At 45.7% G+C, this 24,160-nt stretch overlaps 2 protein-coding genes across 2 annotated transcripts in view; both read right to left on the bottom strand.

Moving 5' to 3' along the window:
• The window catches only part of LOC311173803 (NACHT, LRR and PYD domains-containing protein 1-like), a gene marked incomplete at both ends in the record, with an annotated part of 43,703 nt that extends 43,475 nt beyond the window's left edge, over positions 1-228 (bottom strand). Inside the window, one exon of the mRNA XM_084237899.1 lies at positions 195-228. Coding sequence (XP_084094025.1) covers positions 195-228 — 34 coding nt within the window. The remainder of the gene's footprint in view (positions 1-194) is intronic.
• A 111-nt stretch (positions 229-339) lies between these two features.
• The window catches only part of LOC311173802 (NACHT, LRR and PYD domains-containing protein 1-like), a gene marked incomplete at both ends in the record, with an annotated part of 71,235 nt that continues 47,414 nt past the window's right edge, over positions 340-24,160 (bottom strand). The window contains 10 exons of the mRNA XM_084237898.1: positions 340-626; positions 1,003-1,060; positions 3,977-4,108; positions 6,035-6,160; positions 6,660-6,922; positions 9,568-9,791; positions 15,191-15,410; positions 15,921-16,012; positions 21,888-21,977; positions 23,519-23,608. Coding sequence (XP_084094024.1) covers positions 340-626; positions 1,003-1,060; positions 3,977-4,108; positions 6,035-6,160; positions 6,660-6,922; positions 9,568-9,791; positions 15,191-15,410; positions 15,921-16,012; positions 21,888-21,977; positions 23,519-23,608 — 1,582 coding nt within the window. The remainder of the gene's footprint in view (positions 627-1,002; positions 1,061-3,976; positions 4,109-6,034; positions 6,161-6,659; positions 6,923-9,567; positions 9,792-15,190; positions 15,411-15,920; positions 16,013-21,887; positions 21,978-23,518; positions 23,609-24,160) is intronic.

The raw sequence follows: 24,160 nt of genomic DNA, 5'->3' as shown, positions 1-24,160 counted from the left end.
ACACAAAGGGTATCCCTATGGGGAACAGGATTTCAAGGGGATCAAAGGATGATCAATTTTATAGGGAACAGTGGAGGACATGTCAGGGAGGACAGGACATATACAGCAGGACTTCCCGTGGACAAGCTAGATATAATTTTTGAGCTACTCCCAGACCACACTGGACCCTGAACACACAATAAATCAAAGTCTACCTGGGTGTCCCTGGCTGCCTGTGATGTGGACCATTGTCCTAAGGCAGTCATGCAAGAGTGCCTTATCCAATAGGTGCACAAAGAGGCCATGCACACACAGGTGCAGAGCTCCTAGATGGGAGAGAGTCCACTTAGCAGGAGTCCCTCAGTGCCCTCCACTGATGCTCTTCTCCAAGAGATCCATAATTAGGTAAGGCTGGGTGTCCTTCAGGGCCTGGTAGAGGCGATCTTTGCAGGCCCGGTCCCAGGACCTGCTGAAGCTGAACAGCTTCCGCATCTGGCCCTGCGTGGTGGCCTCGGCCCTGATGGTGTCATACTGCTCCACACTCAGCACCTGCCCGTACAGTTTGTCCAGGACGGGGTCCACAGATGTCACTCCAGCCACCAGCTGCTCTCGATACTGGTCCAGGAAGTGTGCCGACCTTGGTGAGCCTGGGGGTGAAGGTGAGCCTGCAGCGAATCAAAAGCAGTTTCCACTGCAGCCTGCCCTGGTCCAGAGTCTCCATCACTTCCTGTGCACCCAGCCCTGCTCCTGTAATGCAGCTGGCCACCATGAATGTACCTCTGCCCTCCTTCATGTCAACATCCAGCCTAGCACTCTCTTTGGGCTGGGTGAGGGCTCAGTTACTGAGGAGGCACTGGGCTTCCAGTGGAGGTTCAGGCTCCATGGGCAGAGTAGGGACCGGAGGGACCTACCCTGGCACGTACCACTTGCCATGGCCTACTCTTGTGGGTTTGCAATGTCTCTTCCCTCCCTCCAGGGTCACATGGCGTGCCCAGGTCTGCCCCTGGCTCCCCTGTTTCTCACAGCTGCCACTGACCTGGCGGGGCTGGAGGATCCAGTGCGGCTGAAGGTCTGAGGTCTCCTGAGGACACAGAGAGAAGCATTTGAACAGTGTGGGGTATTAGTCCACATGATCCCCAGTCACTTACCCCTTCTGAGATCCTGTGATTCTGAGAATGAACTACAGACAGATTGTGATGAAATCTGGAGTAAGGCTGGACGGGATCTCGGAGATCATCTAGGTTAATCTTTTCTTTAGGCACATAGACAACAAATGTCATGATGAGAGAGAAAGAGAGGGAGAAACTGAATAACGGTAATTTCTCCCACCCTAGCCCTGACATGGTTTAATCCAGTCTCAGCTTAAATAGATCCCGGTGGAGAATTTACCATGTCCCTTAATCTATTTGAGCTCTGGTATCTGAGCAGAAATTTACCCACTTGTCCTAGATTGACCTCTAGAATCACCTAGATCAGATCCAATTTGTTCTGGATTTACATGTCAGAATGAAAAGCTAAGATCAGGAAAAACTAATCTCATGGAAGTATTTGTACATTTCAATAGGAAAAATGAACATAACCAACAACAGATTAACGGGCTTAGATATGACCTGCATCAGGAGGGGGAGGGACCCACATCCCTAGTGTGGATGAGACCTGGGAGCTGACAGACCACGCTCAGGGTCACCTGATGGGGGGAGGGGCACAGGGAGAGGGGAACTTAAGTGTGGTGCTGGAGCAAGGGGTTCATCTGCTTGAAGGGGGGAGGGTGTCCCACATCCTACATGATGACAGGTGGTCTCAGGGTCCCCCTGACCCAGCCAGAGTCAGAACATCTGCCGAGGAAGTAGACTGAATCTCGAAGAGTTTGACAACCACAATATCAGGGGAAAGAAGGACAGAGCCAGGAATGTTCAACTTCCTAAGAGGAGATGCAAGGAAGCTGGGAAGGGGACAGATTCTTCTGAGAGCTCCAGGGGACAGAACTAAGACTGAGAGGAGGAAGAAACTGTCTTACTATGAAGGAGAACACTCAGGCTTCTACTATTTTTTTTAAAGATATTTATTTATTTATTTATTTATACAAGCACTGGGTACGGTCAGAAGCGCGGGAGGGTGAGAGAATTCACCAGAGCCAGAGCGGGGAGCAGAGTGGTCAGGGAGCAGCCGGGGATTGAACCGGCATCACAGAGGCCGCGGGCAGCTTCACAAGCCACCGCTTAACTGCTGCGCCACCGGGGAGGCCCCGCTTCTACTATTTTTAAGGCCCACCCAATGAGCCATGCAAAGATCACTATTGTGGGAGCTTGTATTATTCTGTGCCTCAACTATTCTGTGTCTTTGCTTTGATTATTCTTTTCTTTGACTACTCTGTGTCTCTCAGTGTGCAGACACAGGGAAAGTTGATAAGGAACCTCTCAGGGCAAAAGTCCTGGAGTGAGGGTCTATACATGCTCAAAACAGCATGTGCAGAAACAGCAATAGGTGTTACGGCTAGAGTAGCATAAACTCTGAGACTTTCCTTGACTTTCTCCTCATTTCTCAACCTTGGCTGGTGCCCGCTGGTTACGCATCCCCCATACACTTGTGCATTCCCTGTTTGCCTGCTTGCTTCTTTGACCTTTTTATTTTCTGTCTGATTCTAAATAAAAACAAGACTGCCCTTGGAGCTGGGCTGCACTTTCTTGGAGTTGTCCCTCTAGGCTTCTCATTGTTCTGGACACGGACTCTGAGTAATCCATTTTCATCCTGGTGCCACACGTCCTAACTAAACACACTGTATTTGAGCTTTGAAACAGATCTCACATTAGACAATCTCATTTTACATATATGAGGAACCTGAGACTCCAATGGGTTAGGTAAATTTCCAAGGTCATTGTAGGGTAAATGGTTTTCAGGCTTTTCTGCCCTCCCACCATTAGGATTGCCCTGCCTGCTGGGGCACCTGCAGTTGTTACATTGTTGTAAGCTGTGGTGTTTACTTCTGTGGGCCCTGGCTCAGTATTGAGATATCTGCCAAGAGATGCAGAAGCAGAAGCAGAAGAGGCAGGAGAGAGAAGGGGAGAAAGAATGTCAGACAAGCCCAGAGTGAAGACTTGCTGGGGCCTTTGTGGCCTCCCGGCCTCCAGACCACTGGCACCCCTGCCTGCCGTGTACCTGTTTGCCACACTACATGTGAAGCCCAATAAAAGCCTGAGAAAGCCACCAAGGGCTCCATGACTCTCCTTTACCTGGTCTGCTTGAAACACAAACCAGCGCTGTAATGCCTTCCTGTCATTACCGTCACCCAGCAAGTAAGAGCCGGAGCAAGACTCAAATCTAGGCCTGCACGGGGCTGGCTGGTTCACAGCTGTGGAGTCTCCCAAGCCAGGGCGGAGTCGAGTCACCCTCCCTCCTCGCTGTGCCTGTGTGTGGCAGCGCGGGAGGCAGGTTCACTGCATTCCCACAGGTTGTCTCTACAAGGCCTGTTTAGGGGGTTTGGGTCTTGAGGTTATTGGTGCTGGACTAAGAGATTGTGAAGTTTCTTCCAGTCCTGAAGGTTCTCTATTCAATTCCCGGTTTCTGCCTTGAAAATAGCTGAGTGACTCAGGTTAGAGCATTTGATGTCGCCAAACTTGACCTAACCCATGCAACCTTATACGTTGCTAATTCTCATTCTTTCATTTCATGTCCAAGCTATCATGGAAAACTGCCAAAGGCCTTGAGGATGTCAACATCCGTTAATCCAAGGACAGTGTGGGGACGTGATGGTATGCGGGATGGTCTGTGGGGCTGAGTCTGATTAACACTCTTCACATTCTTGCCATGAATTAGAAAAAGTCATATAACTTATTTAGGCTCTTTCTTCTCATTAGCAAACTGAGAATTCTCTTTCTCTCTGTCTCACTCTCTCTCTCTCTCTCTCTCTCTCACACACACACACACACACACACACACACACACTGATTTTCTCCCACCACTGAGCTGTCTGGACTTGTCTTGATTTACCTTGTCTCACCAAGGCCTCCCACACCACAGTTCCATCTTCCTTGTTTGTTATTTGCAGCCGGATCCCTGACACCAACTGTCCAACGGAGATCTCACTGTAGACCTGGGACTTCCCGGGGCTCCGGTAGCAGAGCTCCAGTTCCTGAGCAGAGAAAGAACAGTGGTGTGAAAAGTCACTGTTCATCCTGCAGGTTGTTTTTCTGACACCTTCTTGAGCCTGCTCAGTCCCCTGGGGACACTCAGATGACCTGTTCTGAAATGAATCACCAGCTTCAGACCCTGCACTTTTCCAAATTTTCCACAATAATTGATTCAGAAGGATGATAAAATAGTTGGGTAATCCATGGATGAGTCAGGACTCACCCTAAACTGTAGTGACCACATCTCCTGGACCAGATCCATGTCTATCTTTTCCAGATTATTGCTCCTCCATCACCTCCATCTTAAACCCCTACTCTCTCCCTCTGTAGTTGAAAGCATGTCTTTGGAATGGATTTGAAACTTGACCCACTTTTCATCAACAGAAAATTCACATTCATTGCTCTCCTAAATCACATTCAAGACTGAACTCTTGATGCCCAACTCTTTCTCCAGCAGCTCTTTCCCCACTTTACCTCAAACACAGGATATGGCCTCATCACCCACTCATAGCTCATGTCCCTCATTTAGGCATCATCTTCTCCTTTAAAAAAAAATCATTTATGCATACAAGAACTGGGGTGTAGGCCAGAGGTGTGTGTGTGTGTGTGGGGGGGTCTGAGAGGATTCACCAGAGTCAGAGTGGGGAACAGAACAGTCAGATCTACTGAAATACACTGCTGAGTGGAGAAGTGGGTGAGGCAGGAGAGGTATGCTACACCATGTGTGTTGCTCCCTGGCAGGGGATCAAACTGAGTTGTAGTGGCTGCCAATAGTTTGATAGTACTGTCTTTAACCCCTGCAAGACCAGAAAGGCCTTAGGCATCATTTTAATGCCTTCTGTTATCCACCCCCTCCCCCCATGAGGCTGATTCTCCACGTCCTATTAGCTCTTTCTCCAGCTCAAACAGCAATTCCATCTACTTCTCTCCATCTCCACTGCTATTTCCTTAGTCAAACCACCACCATCTCCTGCTTGCAGTCGTGCAGACGTCTTTCTATTGGTCTCAGGTTCTACCCCCTCTTCCTCTCATCCACTGCTTCCTAACAACCAGGAGCATTATAATGCAGGGCTGTATTTCCTTATTTGTGATCCTGGAAGGGCTTGTCTTTCACCTAGAGCAACACACGACCCAACATCAGGACCAACAGAGAGGATGGATGGGTCCTGGGCAACCCGAACCTCTTGTCTGACCCTCTTGTCTCTTCCTCTCCCTCATTACACCACCAAGTTTTTCCTTTACTATCTGGGTCACCTGAGCCAGGCCTCTTATCCCTGGGAGCTGTTGACACAGTGAGAAAGTCCAAAGATTTCATCCTTGCATTCATGTTTCCAAACTCAAAGGACATACCATTCAACTTTCAACAACATTCTCTCCCCATGAAGTGAGTGACTGTCTGAAGCAGTTACAGCTTCATCTGTGCTGTGTCCGCCTGCTGCAGTGAGTTGAGGTTCCCAATCAAATAATTGCCTCTGCCTTCTGAGAACACCCAATCCAGAGCAAATCTCCATTGCTTAGACCTCCCCTCAGCTTACTCAAATAAGGACAAACCCTATAATAGTTTCCTTCTGACACCCTTGGCCTTGGGGGCACCGTGGCGCCCCATGCTGTGTGTTCTCTCACAGCAACAAGTGCTAAACTGAGTTCAGATTCAGCATGTTTCCTGTGGTTATGATTGAGGGCAGAGGCTCCTGATAGCTCAGCATCTCCCAGTGACTCCGTGTGAGACTCCATCATTGTTCTGTCCTGCAGGTGACTCTCCCTCCCACGACTTTCTTCTCGATATCTCAAGAATTCTCCTCCAAACTCCACTCATTGCCAGCCTCACCCCAGTGCACCCTGTTACTAGCGGAGCCCTGAGACCTGTCCCACAGGTGTTTCCAAGCATGACCTCTGATCCTAATGAGGGGGGAGCATGGGCTGCTCACCTGCGGCATTATATCCATCTTGTCTGAACCAGACACGATGAAGCGGGAGCCCACATGGAGTTGGGTCTGAGGTGGTGGCTTGCGTATTTGCACAAACTGGAACTTCTTTTCTTCATCATCTATGGCCTAAGGGGCAAAGAGAACAGTGGTCAAGGGAGGAGGGGCTTCTGGCACAGAGATCCTGTCATTTGTTCTGAACATGGTCTGAGTAAAGGGAAGAGGGGCTCCTGCGTGTTTGTGTGGGTGGAAGGGTCTGTACCACCCCTGCCTCCCACACCCCATGCCCTGCTAAACAGGAGCCCACACTCATCTTCTGCTGTGTTCAGGGTGGGAATCAGGTCACTGTAGAGAAGGGTGAGAGTGGGGGGAGGTGGCAGTCTGGGTAGAGAGCTCTCCCGTCTTTTGACCTCTGGAAGGGCTGTCAAGAGTTCAGGGAAGGGGCGACAAAACCATGTGGGAGACCTTAGGGAGACAGGACAGCACTGCATGGCTGAGCAGGATGATTCGCCTATTTGGAGGCTCCTACTTGGTAGAGACCCATTCCTATTTCCAGTGGACCCATCGTGGGGCTCACTGGGTGCACTGATGTCTGCACATGACCTGGCCTTTTTGGTCTGAGTATCACCTTCCGAATGGTGCAGTCATTTGGGATCAGGTAGAGATGGAAGTTGATTTCTTTAGGACGGAGCTGGTGGTAGAGCATCACAGTGGAGGTGATGGGAATAGAAATCCCAGTAACTGTCAATATTCTCAAGAAGACTCCCATGGGGGAGAAGCTGGGGTTCTCCAGGACTATGTAAGATGTCTCCACCCTTGATGGCTCCTCCAGCAGCATCCCCTCCTCTTTGAAGTGGGCCACATGGAACTGGGATGTGTCCACATGGTTGCCTGTCAAGGAAAGGTTTGAAAGGTGAGGATGTGGTGCCATCACTGAGGCAGGCTTGGCAGAGGCAGGTATCCCAGGATGCAGGCCTTCCTGTGTGACCCATCAGGGGAGACAGCTTTTCTAGAACTGGGATCTTTGGGTGCTGAGGCAACACCATCTCTTGGGTAGAGCACCTCAAGCAAACCCTGGCATGACACTCATACCCAGGAGCAAATCGCAGTCCTGGAGCTGAGAAAGAGCTTGGTCCCCTGGTGACAGGTGCTGGGGAGCATTTGTAATTATGAGGATTTGGAGTGATGCTGGTGGGTTTGACTCCTGACAGGTAGAACAAGGAGGACATGAGGACACTGGGGAATGGAATGATTCAGGGCCGTGTACATTTCAGACTCTTGTTTTGGGGAAAGAAGCCCTCCTCTGTCCTCCACCATTATGTGGTTCCTGGCAGGAAAGAGGTTGCATCTCCCCCTGGGAAGCTGACCTCCCTGGCAGTTGTGACACAGGTGCATGACTCTTGGACTAGGTGGATGTTCCTAACTAGGACCTTGAGGGATGAAGCACAGATGAGAAGACCGAGATAGTTTTGGCAGAAGCAGTGAGGTCAGGAGTCTGTGACCCCCATGGAAGGATAGTCCTGCAGTACCTGTTTCTTTTTTCTTTTTTAAAGATTTATTTATTTATACAAGCACTGGGTACAGTCAGAAGTCGGGAGTGTGAGAGAATTCACCAGAGCTAGAGCAGGGAGCAGAGCAGGCAGAAGGACCGAAGTACACTGCTGAGGGGAGCAGCGGGCGGCAGGAGAGGTCTGTGCGCCATGTGGGTCCCACCTCAGGTGGCCGGGGAGCAGCTGGGGATCGAACCGGTGCTGCAGAGGCTGCGGGCAGCTTCACAACCCAGCGCTCAACTGCTGCGCCACTGGGGAGGTTCTGCAGTAGCTGTTTCTGCAGTAGAGGTCTGTGAATATTCTTTTTTGGTGTGAGCTTTCCATATTCTTGCTTTCTCAGCATCCTTTCTTACAATCAAAGCCTCCCAGCCTCTCATTAAAAGCTTGTTGCCTACTCTTTAGTTAAGTCTGAAAGCTAGCCAACAATCACCCTATATATTCTTTTTTGCCTAAATCAACCAAATTGATTTCATTGCAAGAACTCTGACCAGGTGAGGACAGGATGCCACAGAGAGAGGCGCCAGTTGCTATCATTGGCATTTTAATTTCTCTCTTTCTTTGAAATCCCCTCTTGCAAACATTATCACTGTTGCTTTATCTAGTCAATGTTTTGTTGTGTATTTCTCAGTATCTTTGCTAATGATTATGTATTACAGCTCTTCCCTTCCCTGTGGGTTCTTCTCCTTTACCCTGAGAACATTCTTTAGAATTTCCCTCAGTTAGGATTCATTTGTGAAAGATGTCTTGTTTTAAAATTTCTACTTTTACTTCTTCATAAAAAGTAAATTCTTCCTTTAATTCTTGATGACAATTATTTTCTTAGCACAATGGTGATATTTCATTGTCTTCTGCCTTCCATTGTTGCTATTTAAAAATCAGCTGTCAGTACAATTGAAGTAGCTGCTAGATACTTTATGGCTGGTGTGAAGACTTCCTTAGATTTGTTATTCTTTAGTTGCAATAGAATAGAGTATTAGTGATCTCTCTCTTACTCTTGTTTTTCTATTTTCTCAGGTAATAAGTCACATATTTTGGCAATTTTAGAAATTCCCTTGAATATTACTCTTCTCCATTTTTCTTTCTATACTTCTGGAATTCCCACTCAATATGTCAGGTATTTTTATGATGCCTTTCACAATATTTCATCTTCTATTTTATGGTTTATCAGATTTCTCTGTCAATTTAGTTTGTTGCAAAACTTCATTGATCAATATTCAGTGGAATATTTTTCATGTTCATATTTTAAAGACCATTTCTTTCAGCATTTTAAGTGTTTATTATGTGTCATGTTTCTAGAAATTTCTCTTCATGGGACTGATTCTAGTCCCTATAGTTTTCACTGGTCCCCACGTGTGGAGTCTTGTTTACTGAGCAAGAAATATTTAACTCTGTGCATATACTTCTTGGAATTTTATCTGAGGGAAGTCTTTGTTGGTGAGAGTTTGGGATAACTGTGCTACCCTTTGTGAGTACTTCTACCGGGAAGCCCCTCTTTCATGGCTACTGATCTCAAATGTATTCTGGTGACATGGTTTTTCTCCCAGCCTGTGGGAGTAGTCATGACCTTCCATTGGTTACTAATCCCTAGGCACCCTAACATTCCTTGTTAGCTCACATAGCCTTACTTTGCAAATAGCCTTGTCTTTGAAAAGTTTCTTCAAAAATCTCAATTTTGTGTATCATTTTTTCCCCTGTGGTTGTCTGATTGACACAATCTGTATAAAGATGATACTAGGTGTTATTTTTATTGTGGAGACTAATTCTATTTAGGAAAACTTTCAAGTCATTATGGTGCTGGGAAAAAGAATTCTTCATAAAAGATAGGCCAGAGCAGAATGGAATGAGGAAAAAGCTGTCTCCACTTCCACGACCCTCTCTCAGTCTCTCTAAGGAAGCCATCAGATCCTTCCCAGCACATCCCCATCAGAAGTAACTTGCAGGCCCTTTATAACCCTTATCACCTCCCCCCACCCTCTCTCTGCTTACCTTGGAGGGACACAAAGTGAGGTAGGTACACAGTTGCCACAGCTCCTGGCTCGGCCTTGATGTCAAGCAGAGGGCCTGCCACCATCCAGTTGTCCTGGCGGGCAATCATGCCCAGGAATGGGTCCCAGGAACAGAATTCAATCTCGATAGTCACTGACCCTCTCACCACAAAGTGGAGACCTGTGTTGGGCCAGTGGTAGGAGCCGGCCGTGGGGAAGTGAACTCTGGGAAGAGTGAGGAGAAGTAGACCCTGAATCACTCAACACAAATTCGTGAGCCCCTGATGGATGCCAGATCCCTGCAGGGCACAATAGCTGCGGCAGTGTGCCTGAAGGCTGGAATCAGATGTGTGTGAGTGTGAGCCCGGACTCCTCTGCACTAGAACTCTGAATCCACAAGCAAGTCAAACCTCTCTATCCTCAGTTTTCTCTTCCGTAAACAGGGACAACAATGACATCTGTCAGCACCTACTCAGTGTTATGAGTAATGAGTAACAGTAGGCATGGGGACATCTTAGTCTATGCCTGGAGTGGTTAGCTGTTTGTCCAATGATGATAGTGCTGATAACATAGGAAAATGTTCTTGTCTTTAAGTGGATTATTTGCCAAGAATAACAATCAACATGCTAATACCAGTGATGAACAGTTGAGGCTGAAAACAATTTATTGAACTTCTATAAGCAGTAAATGGTGTCAATTTCTGTAGGGTTAGTTGGGAATGACAGTAGCATCCAGCAGAGAAAAATTATTGCCACTGACTTGACAGTTACCAAGCTCAATATGTTATATGAGAGACCATGATCATGACTGTAGACATTTATTCCTTATGACTAGAAACCCTCGGGGGACAGGACTGCATTTTCACCTCAGGGTTCCCTGTTAACTCGTGTGGTAGCTAGCACATAGTGGATAGTGATAAAGCAGGAGCATATAATGAAAATATATTAAATGAAATTTAATAGCCATAACAAACCAAACGGAATGTATGTGCTTTGGAGCCTACAAGACACACTATAGACAATGGAATATACATTTGAATATACACTGGCTACCAGTACATGAAAGATTTATTGTTAACTTTGTTGGGTGGGGCTATGGCATTGTGGTTTGGGACTAAAAGCTGTTATTTGTATTTTTTTTTCTGTTTTCTTTTTCTTTTTTTTTTTTAAATTTTATTTTTATATTCCCCATACAATTGCAACCCCCCATTCTGACCCCAATCCCTCCCCTCCTGCCCCCCACCCCCCAAAAAGTGACTCTGGTTTATAGTTTTTTGTTGATTTTGATTTTCACTTTCTTATAGTTATTCATTTTCCTGGTCCCTTATTTAAGTTTTCTAGATTCCTGCTATGAGTGAGACCATCCGGTATTTTTCTTTTTCTTTTTGGCTTATTTCGCTGAGCATGATCCCTTCCAGTGCCATCCATGTTGCTGCAAATTGCATGTGTTTATCTTTTTTGAATGCTGAGTAATATTCCATGGTATATATGTACCACATCTTCTTGATCCAGTCATCTATTTTTGGACATTTGGGCTGTTTCCAAAGCTATTGTAAATAGTGCTGCTATAAACATAGGGGTGCAGGTGTTCTTTGGAATTGATGTTTCTGTGTCCTTTGGGTAAATACCTAGGAGTGGAATTGCTGGATCATATGGAAGCTCTATGTTTAGTAGGTCCAGAAATCTCCACACAGCTCTCCATAGTGGTTGGACCAGTTTGCACTCCCACCAACAGTGCAGAAGAGTTCCTTTTTCTCCATACCCTCGCCAACATTTGTTGTTGCTAGTTTTTTTAATATGTGCCATTCTCACTGGTGTCAGATGGTATCTCATGGTAGTTTTGATTTGCATTTCCCTGATGACAAGTGATGTTGAACATTTTTTCATATGCCTGTTGGCCATTTGCATTTCCTCTTCAGAGAAGTTTCTTTTTAGCTCTTCTGCCCATTTTTGGACTGGATTATTTTCTTTGTTGTTGCTGAGTCTCATCAGCTCTTTGCAGATTTTTGTGATCAGTCCTTTATCATTAGTGTTGGGTGCGAAAATATTCTCCCAGTTGGTGGGGTTTCTCTTTGTTTTGGTTACTGTCTCTTTTGCTGTGCAGAAGCTCTTTAATTTGATGTAGTCCCAGCTGTTTATCTTTGCCTTCACTATCACTGCTTTGGGTGATGTGTCTGTAAAGATGTCTTTGATGTGCAAATCACGCAGTGTTTCACCTATATTTCCTTCTATATATTTTATGGTTTCAGGTCTTATGTCTAGTTCTTTAATCCATTTTGAGTTGATTTTTGTATATGGTGTGAGGTAGTGGTCAAGCTTCATTCTTTTGCATGTAGCGACCCAGTTTTCCCAGCACCATTTATTGAACAAACTTTCTTTGCTCCAATGCATAGTCTTTGCTCCTTTGTCAAAGATTAGTTGACCATAATCTGTGGGTTTATTTCTGGATTTTCTATTCGATTCCATTGGTCTGTATGTCTGTTCTTGTTCCAATACCATGCAGTTTTGATGATTATGGCTTTGTAGTATAGTTTGAAGTCTGGGAGTGTGATGCCTCCATTCCCTTCTTTTTTATTCAGGAGAGCTTTGGCTATTCGGGTTTTTTTGTGATTCCATATGAATTTCATCAATAATTGTTCTATTTCTTTGAAGAATGACATTGAAATTTTGATTGGAGTAGCATTGAATCTGTATATTCCTTTTGGTAGGATGGCCACTTTAATAATGTTTATTCTTCCAATCCATGAGCAGGGGATGTCTTTCCATTTCTTTGTGTCTTCTTCTATTTCTTTTAACAGTGTTTTATAGTTTTCTTTGTATAGGTCCTTTACCTCTTTTGTTAGATTTATTCCCAAATATTTGATTTTTTTTGTTTCAACAATAAAAGGGATGGTTTTTTTGATTTCTTTTTCTTCAGATTTATTGTTTGTGTATAGGAAGGCTACTGACTTTTGCGTGTTGATTTTGTATCCTGCCACTTTACTGAACTGATTGATTAGTTGAATTAGTTTTTCTGTGGAATTTTTGGGGTTCTCTATGTATATTATCATATCATCTGCAAATAGTGATAGTTTGACTTCTTCTTTTCCTATTTGAATTCCTTGTATGTCTTTCTCTTGTCTTAGTGCTCTGGCTAGGACTTCGAGTATTATATTGAAAAGCAGTGGTGAGAGTGGACATCCTTGTCTTGTTCCAGATCTTAATGGAATTGCTTTCAACTTTTCACCATTGAGAATGATACTGGCTGTTGGCTTGTCATATATGGCCTTTACAATGTTGAGGTATGTTCCTTGTATCCCAAGAATTTCAAGGGCTTTTATCATGAATGGGTGTTGCACTTTGTCGAAAGCTTTCTCAGCATCTATTGATATTATCATATGGTTTTTATATTTCTTTTTGTTGATGTGTTGGATAACGTTGATTGATTTTCGGATGTTAAACCATCCTTGTGTCTCTGGAATGAATCCTACTTGGCCGTGGTGAATTATTTTATGGATACATTGTAGGATTCTGATAGCTAAAATTTTATTGAGGATTTTTGCATCAGTGTTCCTTAGAGAGATTGGCCTGTAGTTTTCTTTTTTTGTGTTGTCCTTGTTCTGTTTTGGTATTAGTGTAATGTTGGCTTCATAGAACATGTTTGGTATTGTCCCTTCATTCTCAATTTTTTGGAAGAGTTTGTGAAGGATAGGCACTAATTCGTCTCTGAATGTTTGGTAGAATTCATTTGTAAATCCATCAGGTCCTGGGCTTTTGTTTTTGGGGAGGTTTTTGATTACCATTTCAATTTCGCTGCTTGTAATTGGTCTGTTTACGTGTTCTATTTCTTCTTTATCTAGCTTTGGGTGATTGTAGAGTTGTAGGAATTTGTCCATCTCCTCTAGATTGTTGAACTTGTTTCCATATAACTGTTCATAGTAGTTACTGATTATTCTTTTGATTTCTGCTGTGTCTGCTGTGATTTCTCCTCTTTCATTTGTGATCCTGTTTATTTGTGCTTTCTCCCTTTTTTCCTTTGTGAGCCTGGCTAGGGGTTTGTCTATTTTATTGATTTTTTCAAAGAACCAGCTCTTGGTTTCATTAATCTTTTGGATTGTTTTTTCAGTTTCAATTTCATTTATTTCTGCTTAGGTTTTTATTATTTCTTTTCTTCTACTGGTTTTGGGTTTTTTTTTTTGTTGTTGTTCTTTTTCTAGATCTTTGAGTGCCTGATCCCTCTGTGGGCTCAGACTGCTGGTCGGAAGGGGCCTGGCGTGGGCTAACTTCCCAGCTGGCCACTGTCTCCTCTGGGAGCCTTCTGCCCTTTTCAAGCAGTCTTAAGAAATTTCCCTGTTCTATGGGGTGTTAGTGACTTTTTTTTCTGGTAGCTAGGTGGTGCCGGAGATCTCTCCTATTGTCCTTGGGGGGCTGTTTTCGCCCCCCCCCACCCCGTGGGACAGGGAACAGAGCGGGAATGGTAGGGTAAACCTCAACGGCTTTGGGGTGCTGTGTCTGCCTTGTGCCCCACCGTCGTGGAGAACCCACGCCCCGACTTTCATGCCCCGGTCTCAGTTCCAAAGCCCTCAGTTTCAGGACATGGGCTGTAGCCCAGTTCAGTGGCGCAGGAATGGCGCCTTTTGAACCCTGTTCCCGTGCCTGGGCACCTGGTTCCTACTTACTCAGTGAGGGACTTTACCTCAGTGAGGGCCTCTGCGCGACTCCCCGCAAGCCTAGATCGCAGGCGCAGGGACCTGGGCATCCATGATCCCGATCCGCGTTTGCTTTTCAAGCGCGCCAAGCGCGCCGCTTTTCCATGCAAGCTTACCGGCTGGCCCGGAGCTGTGTGCGGATCTCCTCCGGTGGTCTTTGTTCTTCTCTAATGGCGCCCGGAGCCGTTAGCTTACCGCCTGGGCGAATCCTGCAGGGTTCTCCACAGCTCCCATTCACGGGGTGTGGTGGCTGCAATAGTTCCTTTCCACTCACTGTCCTGCTTGATGCATAGTTTGTTCTTGTTGGTCCTTTTAGTTTGTTTTTTTCCTCCTTTCTGTTGACTCTGTGGGTGGGGGAGGGGAGCAGGGTTCTGCGCTTTCCTCCCTTCTAGTCCTCTTTTATGGCAACTTTCTTCTTCGGGTAGTTTGCTGGAGTCGTCCGTTTATCTTCCGTGTCCCAGTTCTCACTGGGACCTGACGCTTTTCCTCCCTATTAACTTTTTAATGGGAGATCTTACTCGCAGCATCTCCTCACCACCATGTTGCTCTGCCCTCCCTGTTATTTGTATTTTTAATAGATGCATCACAAAATATTTCAGAATAAAAACCACCTGCTATCTTAGATTTAAAATACTGTACAACCACAAAAACGGGGGCACATCAGCAGTCGAAACAAATTTGACAAACCAGTTGTGGAAGCTGGGTTATGGGTAAATGTCAGAGTTCAGTCTTTATTCTGCTTTGATTTTGTTTGGAAATTTTTATGATAGACCTCTTTTTGCATAAAAAAGTAATTACCCAGTATCTCAACCTATTGCTTGTCTGGTGGCTTGTCAGTGGAGAGGATTCCCTGGGACAGTGTGGGGACCCAGTGTGTGGTGGTGGGGGTCACAGAGCCAGACAGAGCCAGGCAGAGCACCCTCACTCCCTCACTCACCGGTACATGCTCCTTTCATGGTCAATCACCTCGATAGCAACATGTCCTGTGGGGCCCCAGAACTCATCTTTGGTTGTCAGAAGCTCCATGTGCCGATCCCCCAAAGGGGCAGGAGATGACAGACAGGTGGGTTCCACTCGTGCTACTTGATGGGGGCTCCCCTCTGGAACAGGCATGGCAGTGGTCAGTGCTAGGATCTCTGGTCTGCTGTCCTGTAGCCCTTAAGCTGGACCGTGGAGGGGCCCCACGCAAATCTGGTTGGCTGGACCATGGCAGGGAGTGTGCTGCAGACTCCACTCCTGCTCCTGAAGCGCCTGCTGAGGGGGCCCAACCCCACTACCCTGTGACCCAGCCCTGACCACTCTCTCCCTTCTTCCTGTACCTTAAGGGCCGTTCTCCTCAACACGCTCCAGGCTGAAAGCTTATGTGATGAATGTGACTCAAAAAATGAGCTACCAGGCACAGTGAAGTGATTCCAAGACCTCAGAAGCCCCGAGTGGGCCTTGGGAGGTGGGTCCTGGTTCAGAGTCTGAGACACGACAGATGTTTAGGAGAGGAGCTTCTACCAAAGCTGGGGGAGATGAAAGCAGAAACCCACATGGTGGGAGCAGTGGAAGAGCTTGCAAAGGGCAGGGCTCTTGTAGGAGAGTGTCCTGTCCCGCCCCACACCAGAGAAGGGGCATGGATTCCACTGCTGCCCTCACCACACAGCCAGGCCCCTTCCAACTACCTGATTCTGGTCCCTGCTGCTCGAGGGTGGGTGTGTTGTCACTCATCTCTCCTCCTTTGGGCTTCTCCTCAGGGGTCGTCACAATTGGCATCCTGGACACAGAGTCGTTCACTCTCTCTGGGGTCTGGGAGGAAGCTGGACTGTCTCCACACCCTGCTTCAAGTCACTCATCCACATTTGAATTCTTCATCCCTCCCTATCTCCTGTACTTCATGTCTCTATGAATACCTCCCCCCATTAGTCCACCTACCTCACCAAAACTGGGGTGTCATCTGACTCCGTCTCATACAGTCTTTTTTTAAAATAAATTATTTTATATTATATAATTCTTACATCATTTTTCATTTTGCATAAGGTATGCATTTCATTTCGGTTATAGTCCCCATACAATTCCCACCCCCTTTTTCTGTCCCTAATCCCTTTTGTCTTCCCCCTGCCCCCACTGTATTGTGTCTCTGGTCGATAGTTGCTTGTTGATTTTATTTTTACTTTATTGCAATTAGTCTTTTTCCTGGTCCCTTATTTAGGTTTTCTAGATTCCTGCTATGAGTGAGACCATCCAGTATTTTTCTTTTTCTTTCCAGCTTATTTTACTGAGCATGATCCTTTCTAGCTCCATCCATGTTGCTGCAAATTGCATGAGTTTATTTTTTGATTGCTAAGTAATATTCCATTGTGTATATATACCACACCTTCTTGATCCAGTCATCTATTTTTGGGCATTTGGGTTGTTTCCATAGCTCAGCTATTGTAAATAGTGCTGCTATAAACATAGGGGTGCATGTGTCCTTTTAATTACTGTTTCTGTGTTCTTTGGGTAAATGCCTAGGAGTGGAGTTGCTGGATCATATGGAAACTCTATCTTTAGTAGGTTAATAAATCTCCACACAGCTCTCCATAGTGGTTGGAACATTTTGCTCTCCTACCAGCAGTGCAAGAGTGTTCCCTTTTCTCCACATCCTTGCCAACATTTTCTGTTGCTAGTTTTTTTAATATGTGCCATTCTCACTGGTGTAAGATGGTATCTCATGGTAGTTTTGATATGCATTTCCCTGATTACTAACGATGTTGAACATTTTTTCATATGCCTGTTTGCCATTTGCATTTCCTCTTTGGAGAAGTTTCTTTTTTGCTCTTCTGCCCATATTTTGACTGGATTAATTTCTTTGTTTTTGTTGAGTCTCCAACTCTTTGTAGATTTTTGTAATCAGTCTTTTATCATTAGTGTTGTGTGCAAAAATGTTCTCCCAGTCAGTGGGGTTTCTGTTTGTTTTGGTCATTGTCTCTTTTGCTGTGCAGAAGCTCTGTAATTTGATGTAATCCCTGTTTATCTCTGCCTTCACTATCACTGCTTTGGGTGATGTGTCTGTAAAGATGTTACTGAGGTGCATGGCATGTAGTGTTTCGCTTATGTTTTCTTCTATATATTTTATGGTTTCCAGTCTTATGTCTAGTTCTTTAATCCATTTTGAGTTGGTTTTTGTGCATGTTGTGAGGTAGTAGTCAAGCTTCATTGTTTTGCATGTACTGACCCAGTTTTCCCAGCACCATTTATTGAGCAAACTTTCTTTGTTCCAGAGAATATTCTTTGCTCCTTTGTCAAAGATTGGTTGACCATAAATCTGTGGGTTTATTTCTGGGTTTTCAATTGTTTCCATTGGTCTGTATGTCTGTTCTTGTTCAAATACCATGCAGTTTTGATGATTATGGCTTTGTAGTATAGTTTGAAATCTGGGAGTGTGATGCTTCTATTTCCATCTTTTTTTTATAGAGGCATGTTTTATTTATTTATTTTATTTATTGGTTTGTTTGTTTTGTTTATCCATGCACTGGGTACAGTCAGAAGCGCGGGAGGGTAAGAGAATTCACCAGAGCCAGAGCGGGGAGCAGAGCAGGCAGAAGGACCAAAGTACACTGCTGAGGGGAGCAGCGGGCGGCAGGGGATCGAAGCCGGCCCACAGAGGCCGCAGGCATCTTCGCAACCCAGCGCTCAACCGCTGCGCCACTGGGGAGGCTCTCCATCTTTTTTTTTTAAGGGGAGCTTTGGGTATTTGGGGTTTTTGGTGATTCCATATGAATTTCATCAATAATTGTTCTATTTCTTTGAAGAATGTCATTGAAATTTTTATTGGAATAGCATTGAATCTGTATATTGGTTTTGGTAGGATGTCCATTTTGATAATGTTAATTCTTCCCATACATGAGCAGGGGATGTCTTTCCATTTCTTTGTGTCTTCTTCTATTTCCTTTAATAGTGTTTTAACGTTTTCTTTGTATAGGTCCTATACCTCTTTTGTTAGGTTTATTCCCAAGTATTTCATTTTTTTTTGTTTCAATAATTAAAGGGATTTTTTTTTTAAATTTGTTCTGCAGATTTATTCTTTGTGTATAGGAAGGCTACTGATTTTTGTGTGTTGATTTTGTATCCTGTCACTTTACTGATTGATTAGTTGAATTAGTTTTTCTGTGGAGTGTTGGGGTTTTCTATGTATATTATCATGTCATCTGCAAACAGTGATAGTTTAACTTCTTCCTTCCCTATTTGGATTCCTTGTATGTCTTTCTCTTGTCTTATTGCTCTGGCTAGCACTTCCAGTATATATTGAAAAGTAGTGGTAAGAATGGTCATCCTTGTCTTGTTCCAGATCTTAATGGAAATGCTTTCAGCTTTTCGCCATTGAGAATGATACTGGCTATGGGCTTGTCATATATGGCCTTTATGATGTTGAGGTATGTTCCTTGTATCCTGAGAATTTCAAGAGCCTTTATCATAAATTGGTGTTGTACTTTGTCAAAAGCTTTCTCAGCATCTACGGATATTATCATATGATTTTTATATTTCTTTTTGTTGATGTGTTGGATTACATTGATTGATTTTCAGATGCTGAACCATCCTTGTGTCCTTGGAATAAATCCTACTTGGTCGTGGTGAATTATCTTATGGATACATTGTTGGATTCTGATAGCTAAAATTTTATGGAGGGTTTTTGCATCTGTGTTCATTAGAGAGATTGGCCTCTAGTTTTCTTTTTTTGTGTTGTCCTTGTTCTGTTTTGGTATTAGTGTAATGCTGGCTTCATAGAACCTGTTTGGTTTTATCCCTTCATCTCAAATTTTTTGAAAGAGTTTGTGAAGGATAGGTACTAATTTGTTTCTGAATGTTTGGTAGAATTCATTTGTAAATTCATCTGGTCTTGGGCTTTTGTTTTGGGGGAGGTTTTTTATTACCATTTCAGTTTTGCTGCTTGTAATTGGTCTGTTTAGGCTTTCTATTTCTTCTTTATCTAGCTTTGGGTGATTGTAGAGTTCTAGGAATTTGTCCATCTCCTCTAGATTGTTGAACTTGTTTTCATATAACTGTTCCTAGTAGTTCTGATTATTCTTTTGATTTCTGCTATGTCTGTTGTGAGTTCTCCTCTTTCATTTGTGATCCTATTTATTTATGCTTTCTCCTGTTTTTCCTTTGTGAGCCTGGGTAGGGGTTTGTCTATTTTATTTATTTTTTTGAAGAACCAACTTTTGGTTTCAATGACCTTTGGATTTTTTTTTTTTTAGTTTTGATTTCATTTATTTCTGCTTTGATTTTCTTCTACTGGTTTTGGGTTTTTTGTTGTTGTTGTTGTTCTTTTTCTAGTTCTTTGAGCTTTGAGATTAGGTTGTTTCTTTGAGTTCTTTCTGGTTTCTTGATGTAAGCCTCTATTGCTGTGTATTTTCCTCATATTACTGTTTTTGCTGCATCCCATACATTTAGGAAATTGGTGTCCTCCTTGTCATTCAACGCAAAGTATTTTTTAATTTCTTCTTTGATCTCCTCATTAGTCCAGTCATCTTCCAGTAGTGTGGGTTTCAATCTCCATGAGTTACCAGAGTTCCTTGCCTACTTTTTATGGTTTATTTCTAGCTTGATGCCTTCATGGTCAGAGAAGATGGTTGGTATGATTTCAATTTTGGTGTAACTGTTGATGTTTGTTGTGTGTCCCTGTATATGATTGATCCTGGAGAATTATCTGTGAGTGCTTGAGAAAAATGGGTACTCAGATTTTTTTGGGGTTAGTGTTCTATAGATATCTGTTAAGCCCATGAGCTCTATCTTTATTTAGAGCTTTAGTGTCCTTACTTATTTTTTGTCTCATTGATCTATCCATTTTTCATAGTGGTCACACGATCTTCTTTCTGTCCCCGTCTCTCACCTGCTCAGCCTCCACCCTAGTCCCAGAGCCTGGCATCACTGCAGAGATATTCATTCTTGTCCCTCATTCCTCTGTCTACACAGCAGGTATCCTAAGTATGAACCTGGCCCATCATATCACTGCTGAAGCCCTGAATATCTCTCCATTGTTTTAGGGTAAAAATGAAAGTTTTTAATATGAACCAAAAGACATTATGGTGCTCCTCCTTCCCTCACCTCTGCCCTCTTCCTGCTCACCCACCTCTGTACATGATTGTCAAATTTATTAAAAATCACCTGGAGGGCTGGTTAAATCAGAGATCCAGGCCTCCTGGGTGGTGCAGGGGGTTGGGCACAGCAATATGAAGCTATCCACAGCCTCTGCAGCTGTTTTGAAACCCAACCTGCCAGAGGTGCCCGAGGTGCCTACATGTGGTCTCAGACCTCTCCTTTCTCGTCTGCAGCTCCCCTCAACAGTGTATTTCAGTCAGTCTTCCTGTTTTGTTCTCCACTCTGGCTCTGAAGAGTCCTCACACCCTCCCAAGCCTCTGGCCTGTACCGCAGTTCTTGTATGCATAAATAAATAAATCTTTAAAATAAAAACCACCAACAGAGATTCCTCAGCCACCCAAAGTCTCAGGTCCAGCAGGTCTGCCATGGGGTCCAAGAATTTGTAATTCTAAGTAGCTCCCAGGGTGCTGGAGCCAATACTCTCAGATCCAGGGAGCATGCCGGGTAGCTGCTCCAGACACCTGGCTGCCCTCTCCCCCACAGGAACTGAGCCCAGAGCCTCTGCCTCTGCCTAAATCCCCCTTCTCGACCCAGCACACCTTTCTGTCTCTCAGAGCTCACTTAGCTCCTTAGCACAGGGTCACAGAAGCTCATCAAGGACTCCCAGGCCCCAGATGCAACCAGAGTGGCCAGGAACTTGTCCTGTCTCCCTGCTGGACTGGGCTCCTGATGTCTGGCCCTTGCTGCCCACTGTGTGCCTCCCACTCTGTGGGCCTCAGGGAGTGTTTGCTCCATGATCAGTGGCAACTCCTAGAAACATTTTTGTCCTTTTTTGGGCCTTAAGCTAATGCCTAGGGACAAATGTACTTTGTCTTTGGTGAAATGATGAAACTAAGAATGTCTAATTTGCCTGAGGAGGAAGATGCGCTTCCTGCCCTTGCCTCTGTGTGTGTGTGTGTGTGTGTGTGTGTGTGTGTACAAGCATATGTTTGGGGAGTGGAGATGAGTGATCTTTTCCTAAAGGTCTTTTATAGTTTTAAAACAGCATTATTGTTATTTTTAATGAATTACCATTGTTTTACATCCTTGTTAGTAGTTTGACACTGTAGGTGTCCCCCTCCTGTGAGGTCACTGTAGCTCTCCCACCACCAAAGAGCCCAGACTAGTCCACATGGTCTATTATGCTCCTCCCTCCTTCTCCCCCCTGACTTCCCACCTTCCTCCCTCTGCTCTGGAGGTCCCCAAGGTATTCCTTGTCTTTGTTTCCCCCTAGCGGTCATTGCTGTCCGTATTCAAAGTCTGCCTCAATCATTCACCCCCCTCCAGCTCCTTACTCACTAGAAGTGTTTGAGAGAGGAGTGAGAGACTTTATTACCCTAAACACACAGGCAAACAAACACTTCAACAGCCCCCTCTCTGGCTGCTCTGGTTTCTTCCTGGCTCTGTCTGGCCCTCCCATATCCCCACCCCCTCAATTCTTTCCTCCATGTCCTGGTTCTGCACCAGCCTCTAGAAATCAGACCAGGCCCTGGGGTGGCAGGAGGGAGTGTGGCGCCCCCACCCCTTACCATCTTTCATAGATGTGCAGCCATGGCTTCTCCTTCTGCAGGACCCTCAGCATCCCTCTCACCTTCTCACTCAGCCCGGCCTGGTCCAGCCTGCAAGCACAGAGGAAACTGGTTCTGCTGGGACACCACCTGGGCCCTCAGGCCCAGCATCCTGGAATGTGCCACCTCCCACAGGACCTGCCTCAGGTCAGGGTCCCCAGGAACTTGTCTCTGAGATGGAGAGTGGAGTGAGGAGGATTATGGAGTATTCTTGGGTCAGCACCAGGGCAGGCAAGGGAGGAAACAGGATTGAGCAGAGAGAGAGCTGGGCAGAGAGGCGTCTCAGTGGAGACCTCAGTCGACTGTCCAGGGGGATCTACAGCCAGATGACCCTTCAGAGCTGTCCCAGTATGGGAGGAAGAGGTATTTCTACCTTAACACCTGTCAGTCTTTGGATGCAGGTCAACCCCAGGAAGGGGAGGAGGTCTTGGATGAGAGGGCCCAGTGAGGGAGGCCGTCCTAAGAGCAGGCTGTCAGCAGCACTGCAGTGTCCAGTTTCCAGTTCTTGAGGGACCCAGGGCAGCGCTTCACAGAGTCCACCACACAACAGCCATTTCCCCATGGGCTAATGTGAGTTCCCCGGAGAGCCCCTAGCAGCTCTTTGCGTGTGTGATGTGCCCAGCCAGGACCCAAAGCCTCCCATCTCTCAGAGTTCACTCAGCTCCTTGGCACAGGGTCAGAGAGGCCCATCAAGGACTCACAGGCACTGGATGCAACCAGAGAGGCCGGGGGCTTGTGCTGTCTCCCTGCTGGACTGGGCTCCTGGTGTCTGGCCCTTGCTACCCACTGTGTGCCTCACATTCTGTGGGCCTCAGGGAGTGTTTGCTCCATGATCAGTGGCAACTCCTAGAAACAATTTTGTCCTTTTTGGGGCCTTCAGCTAATATCTAGGGACAAATTGTCTTTGGTGAAATGATGAAAATAAGAATGTTTAGTTTGCCTGAGGAAGAAAATGCGCTTCCTGCCCTTGCCCCTGTGTGTCTATGTGTGTGTGTGTGTGTGTGTGTGTGTGTGTGTGTGTACAAGCATATGTTTGGGGAGTGGAGGTGAGTGATCTTTTCCTAAAGGTCTTTTATAGTTTTAAAACAGCATTATTGTTATTTTTAATGAATTACCATTGTTTTACATCCTTGTTAGTAGTTTGACACTGTAGGGGTCCCCCTCCTGTGAGGTCACTGTAGCTCTCCCACCACCAAAGAGCCCAGACTCATCCAGAGGAGTAGGCTATATTCTCCTCCTCCTTCTCCCCCCATGACTTGTGCCTTCCTCCTCCCCTTTTGGAGGTCCCCAAGGTTTTCCTTGTCTTTGTTTCCCCCTAGCGGTCATTGCTTTCCGTATTCAAAGTCTGCCCAAATCATTCACCTTTCTATAGCTCTTTGAGAGAGGAGTGAGAGACATTATTATCCTAAACACACAGGCAAACAAACTCATCAACAACCCCTTTACATGCTGTGGTTTCTTCCTGGCTCTGTCTGGCCCCCCCATACTTTCACCCCCCCAGTTCTCTCCTCCATGTCCTGGTTCTGCACCAGCCTCGAAATCAGACCAGGCCCTGGGTTGGCAGGAGGGAGTGTGGCGCCCCCACCCCTTACCATCTTCCATAGATGTTCAGCTGTGGCTTCTCCAACTGCAGGGCTATCAGCATCCCTGTCACCTCCTCACTCGGCCCGGCCTGGTCCAGCCTGCAAGCACAGAGGAAACTGGTTCTGCCTGGACACCATTGTGGAACGTGCCACCTCTCACAGAACCTGCCTCAGGTCATGGTCCCTGGGAACTGGGCTCTGAGGTAGAGAGTGGAGTGAGAAGGATTATGGGGTGTTCTTGGGTCAGCACCAGGGCAGGCAAGGGAGGAAGCAGGACTGAGCCAAGGGAGAGGTGGGCTTTGTGGTGTCTCAGTGGAGACCTCAAGCAACTCTCCAGGGGGATCTGCGGGCAGGACACCGGCTGCCAAAGAGGTACAGAGCATTCCCAACATGGGAGGAAGAAGTGTTTCTACCCCAACACTTATCAGCCTTTGGATGCAGGTCCACCCCAGGAAGGGGAGGAAGCTTTGGATGAGAGGCCCCAGTGAGGGAGGCTGTGCTGGGAGCAGGGGGTCAGCAACACTGCAGCATCCAGTGTCCAGTTCCTCAGGGAGCCAGGGCAGCGCTTCACAGCATCCATCACACAACAGCCATCTCCCCATGTGAGCGCCTGGAGAGCCCCTGGCAACTCTGCTTGTGTGATGTGCCTGG

This window comes from Talpa europaea, assembly GCF_964194135.1.
Source record: "Talpa europaea genome assembly, chromosome: 7".
Taxonomy (NCBI): Eukaryota; Metazoa; Chordata; class Mammalia; order Eulipotyphla; family Talpidae; genus Talpa; species Talpa europaea.
The sequence above is the reverse complement of the archived record's forward strand: the minus strand, read 5'-3'. Positions and strand labels throughout refer to the sequence as shown.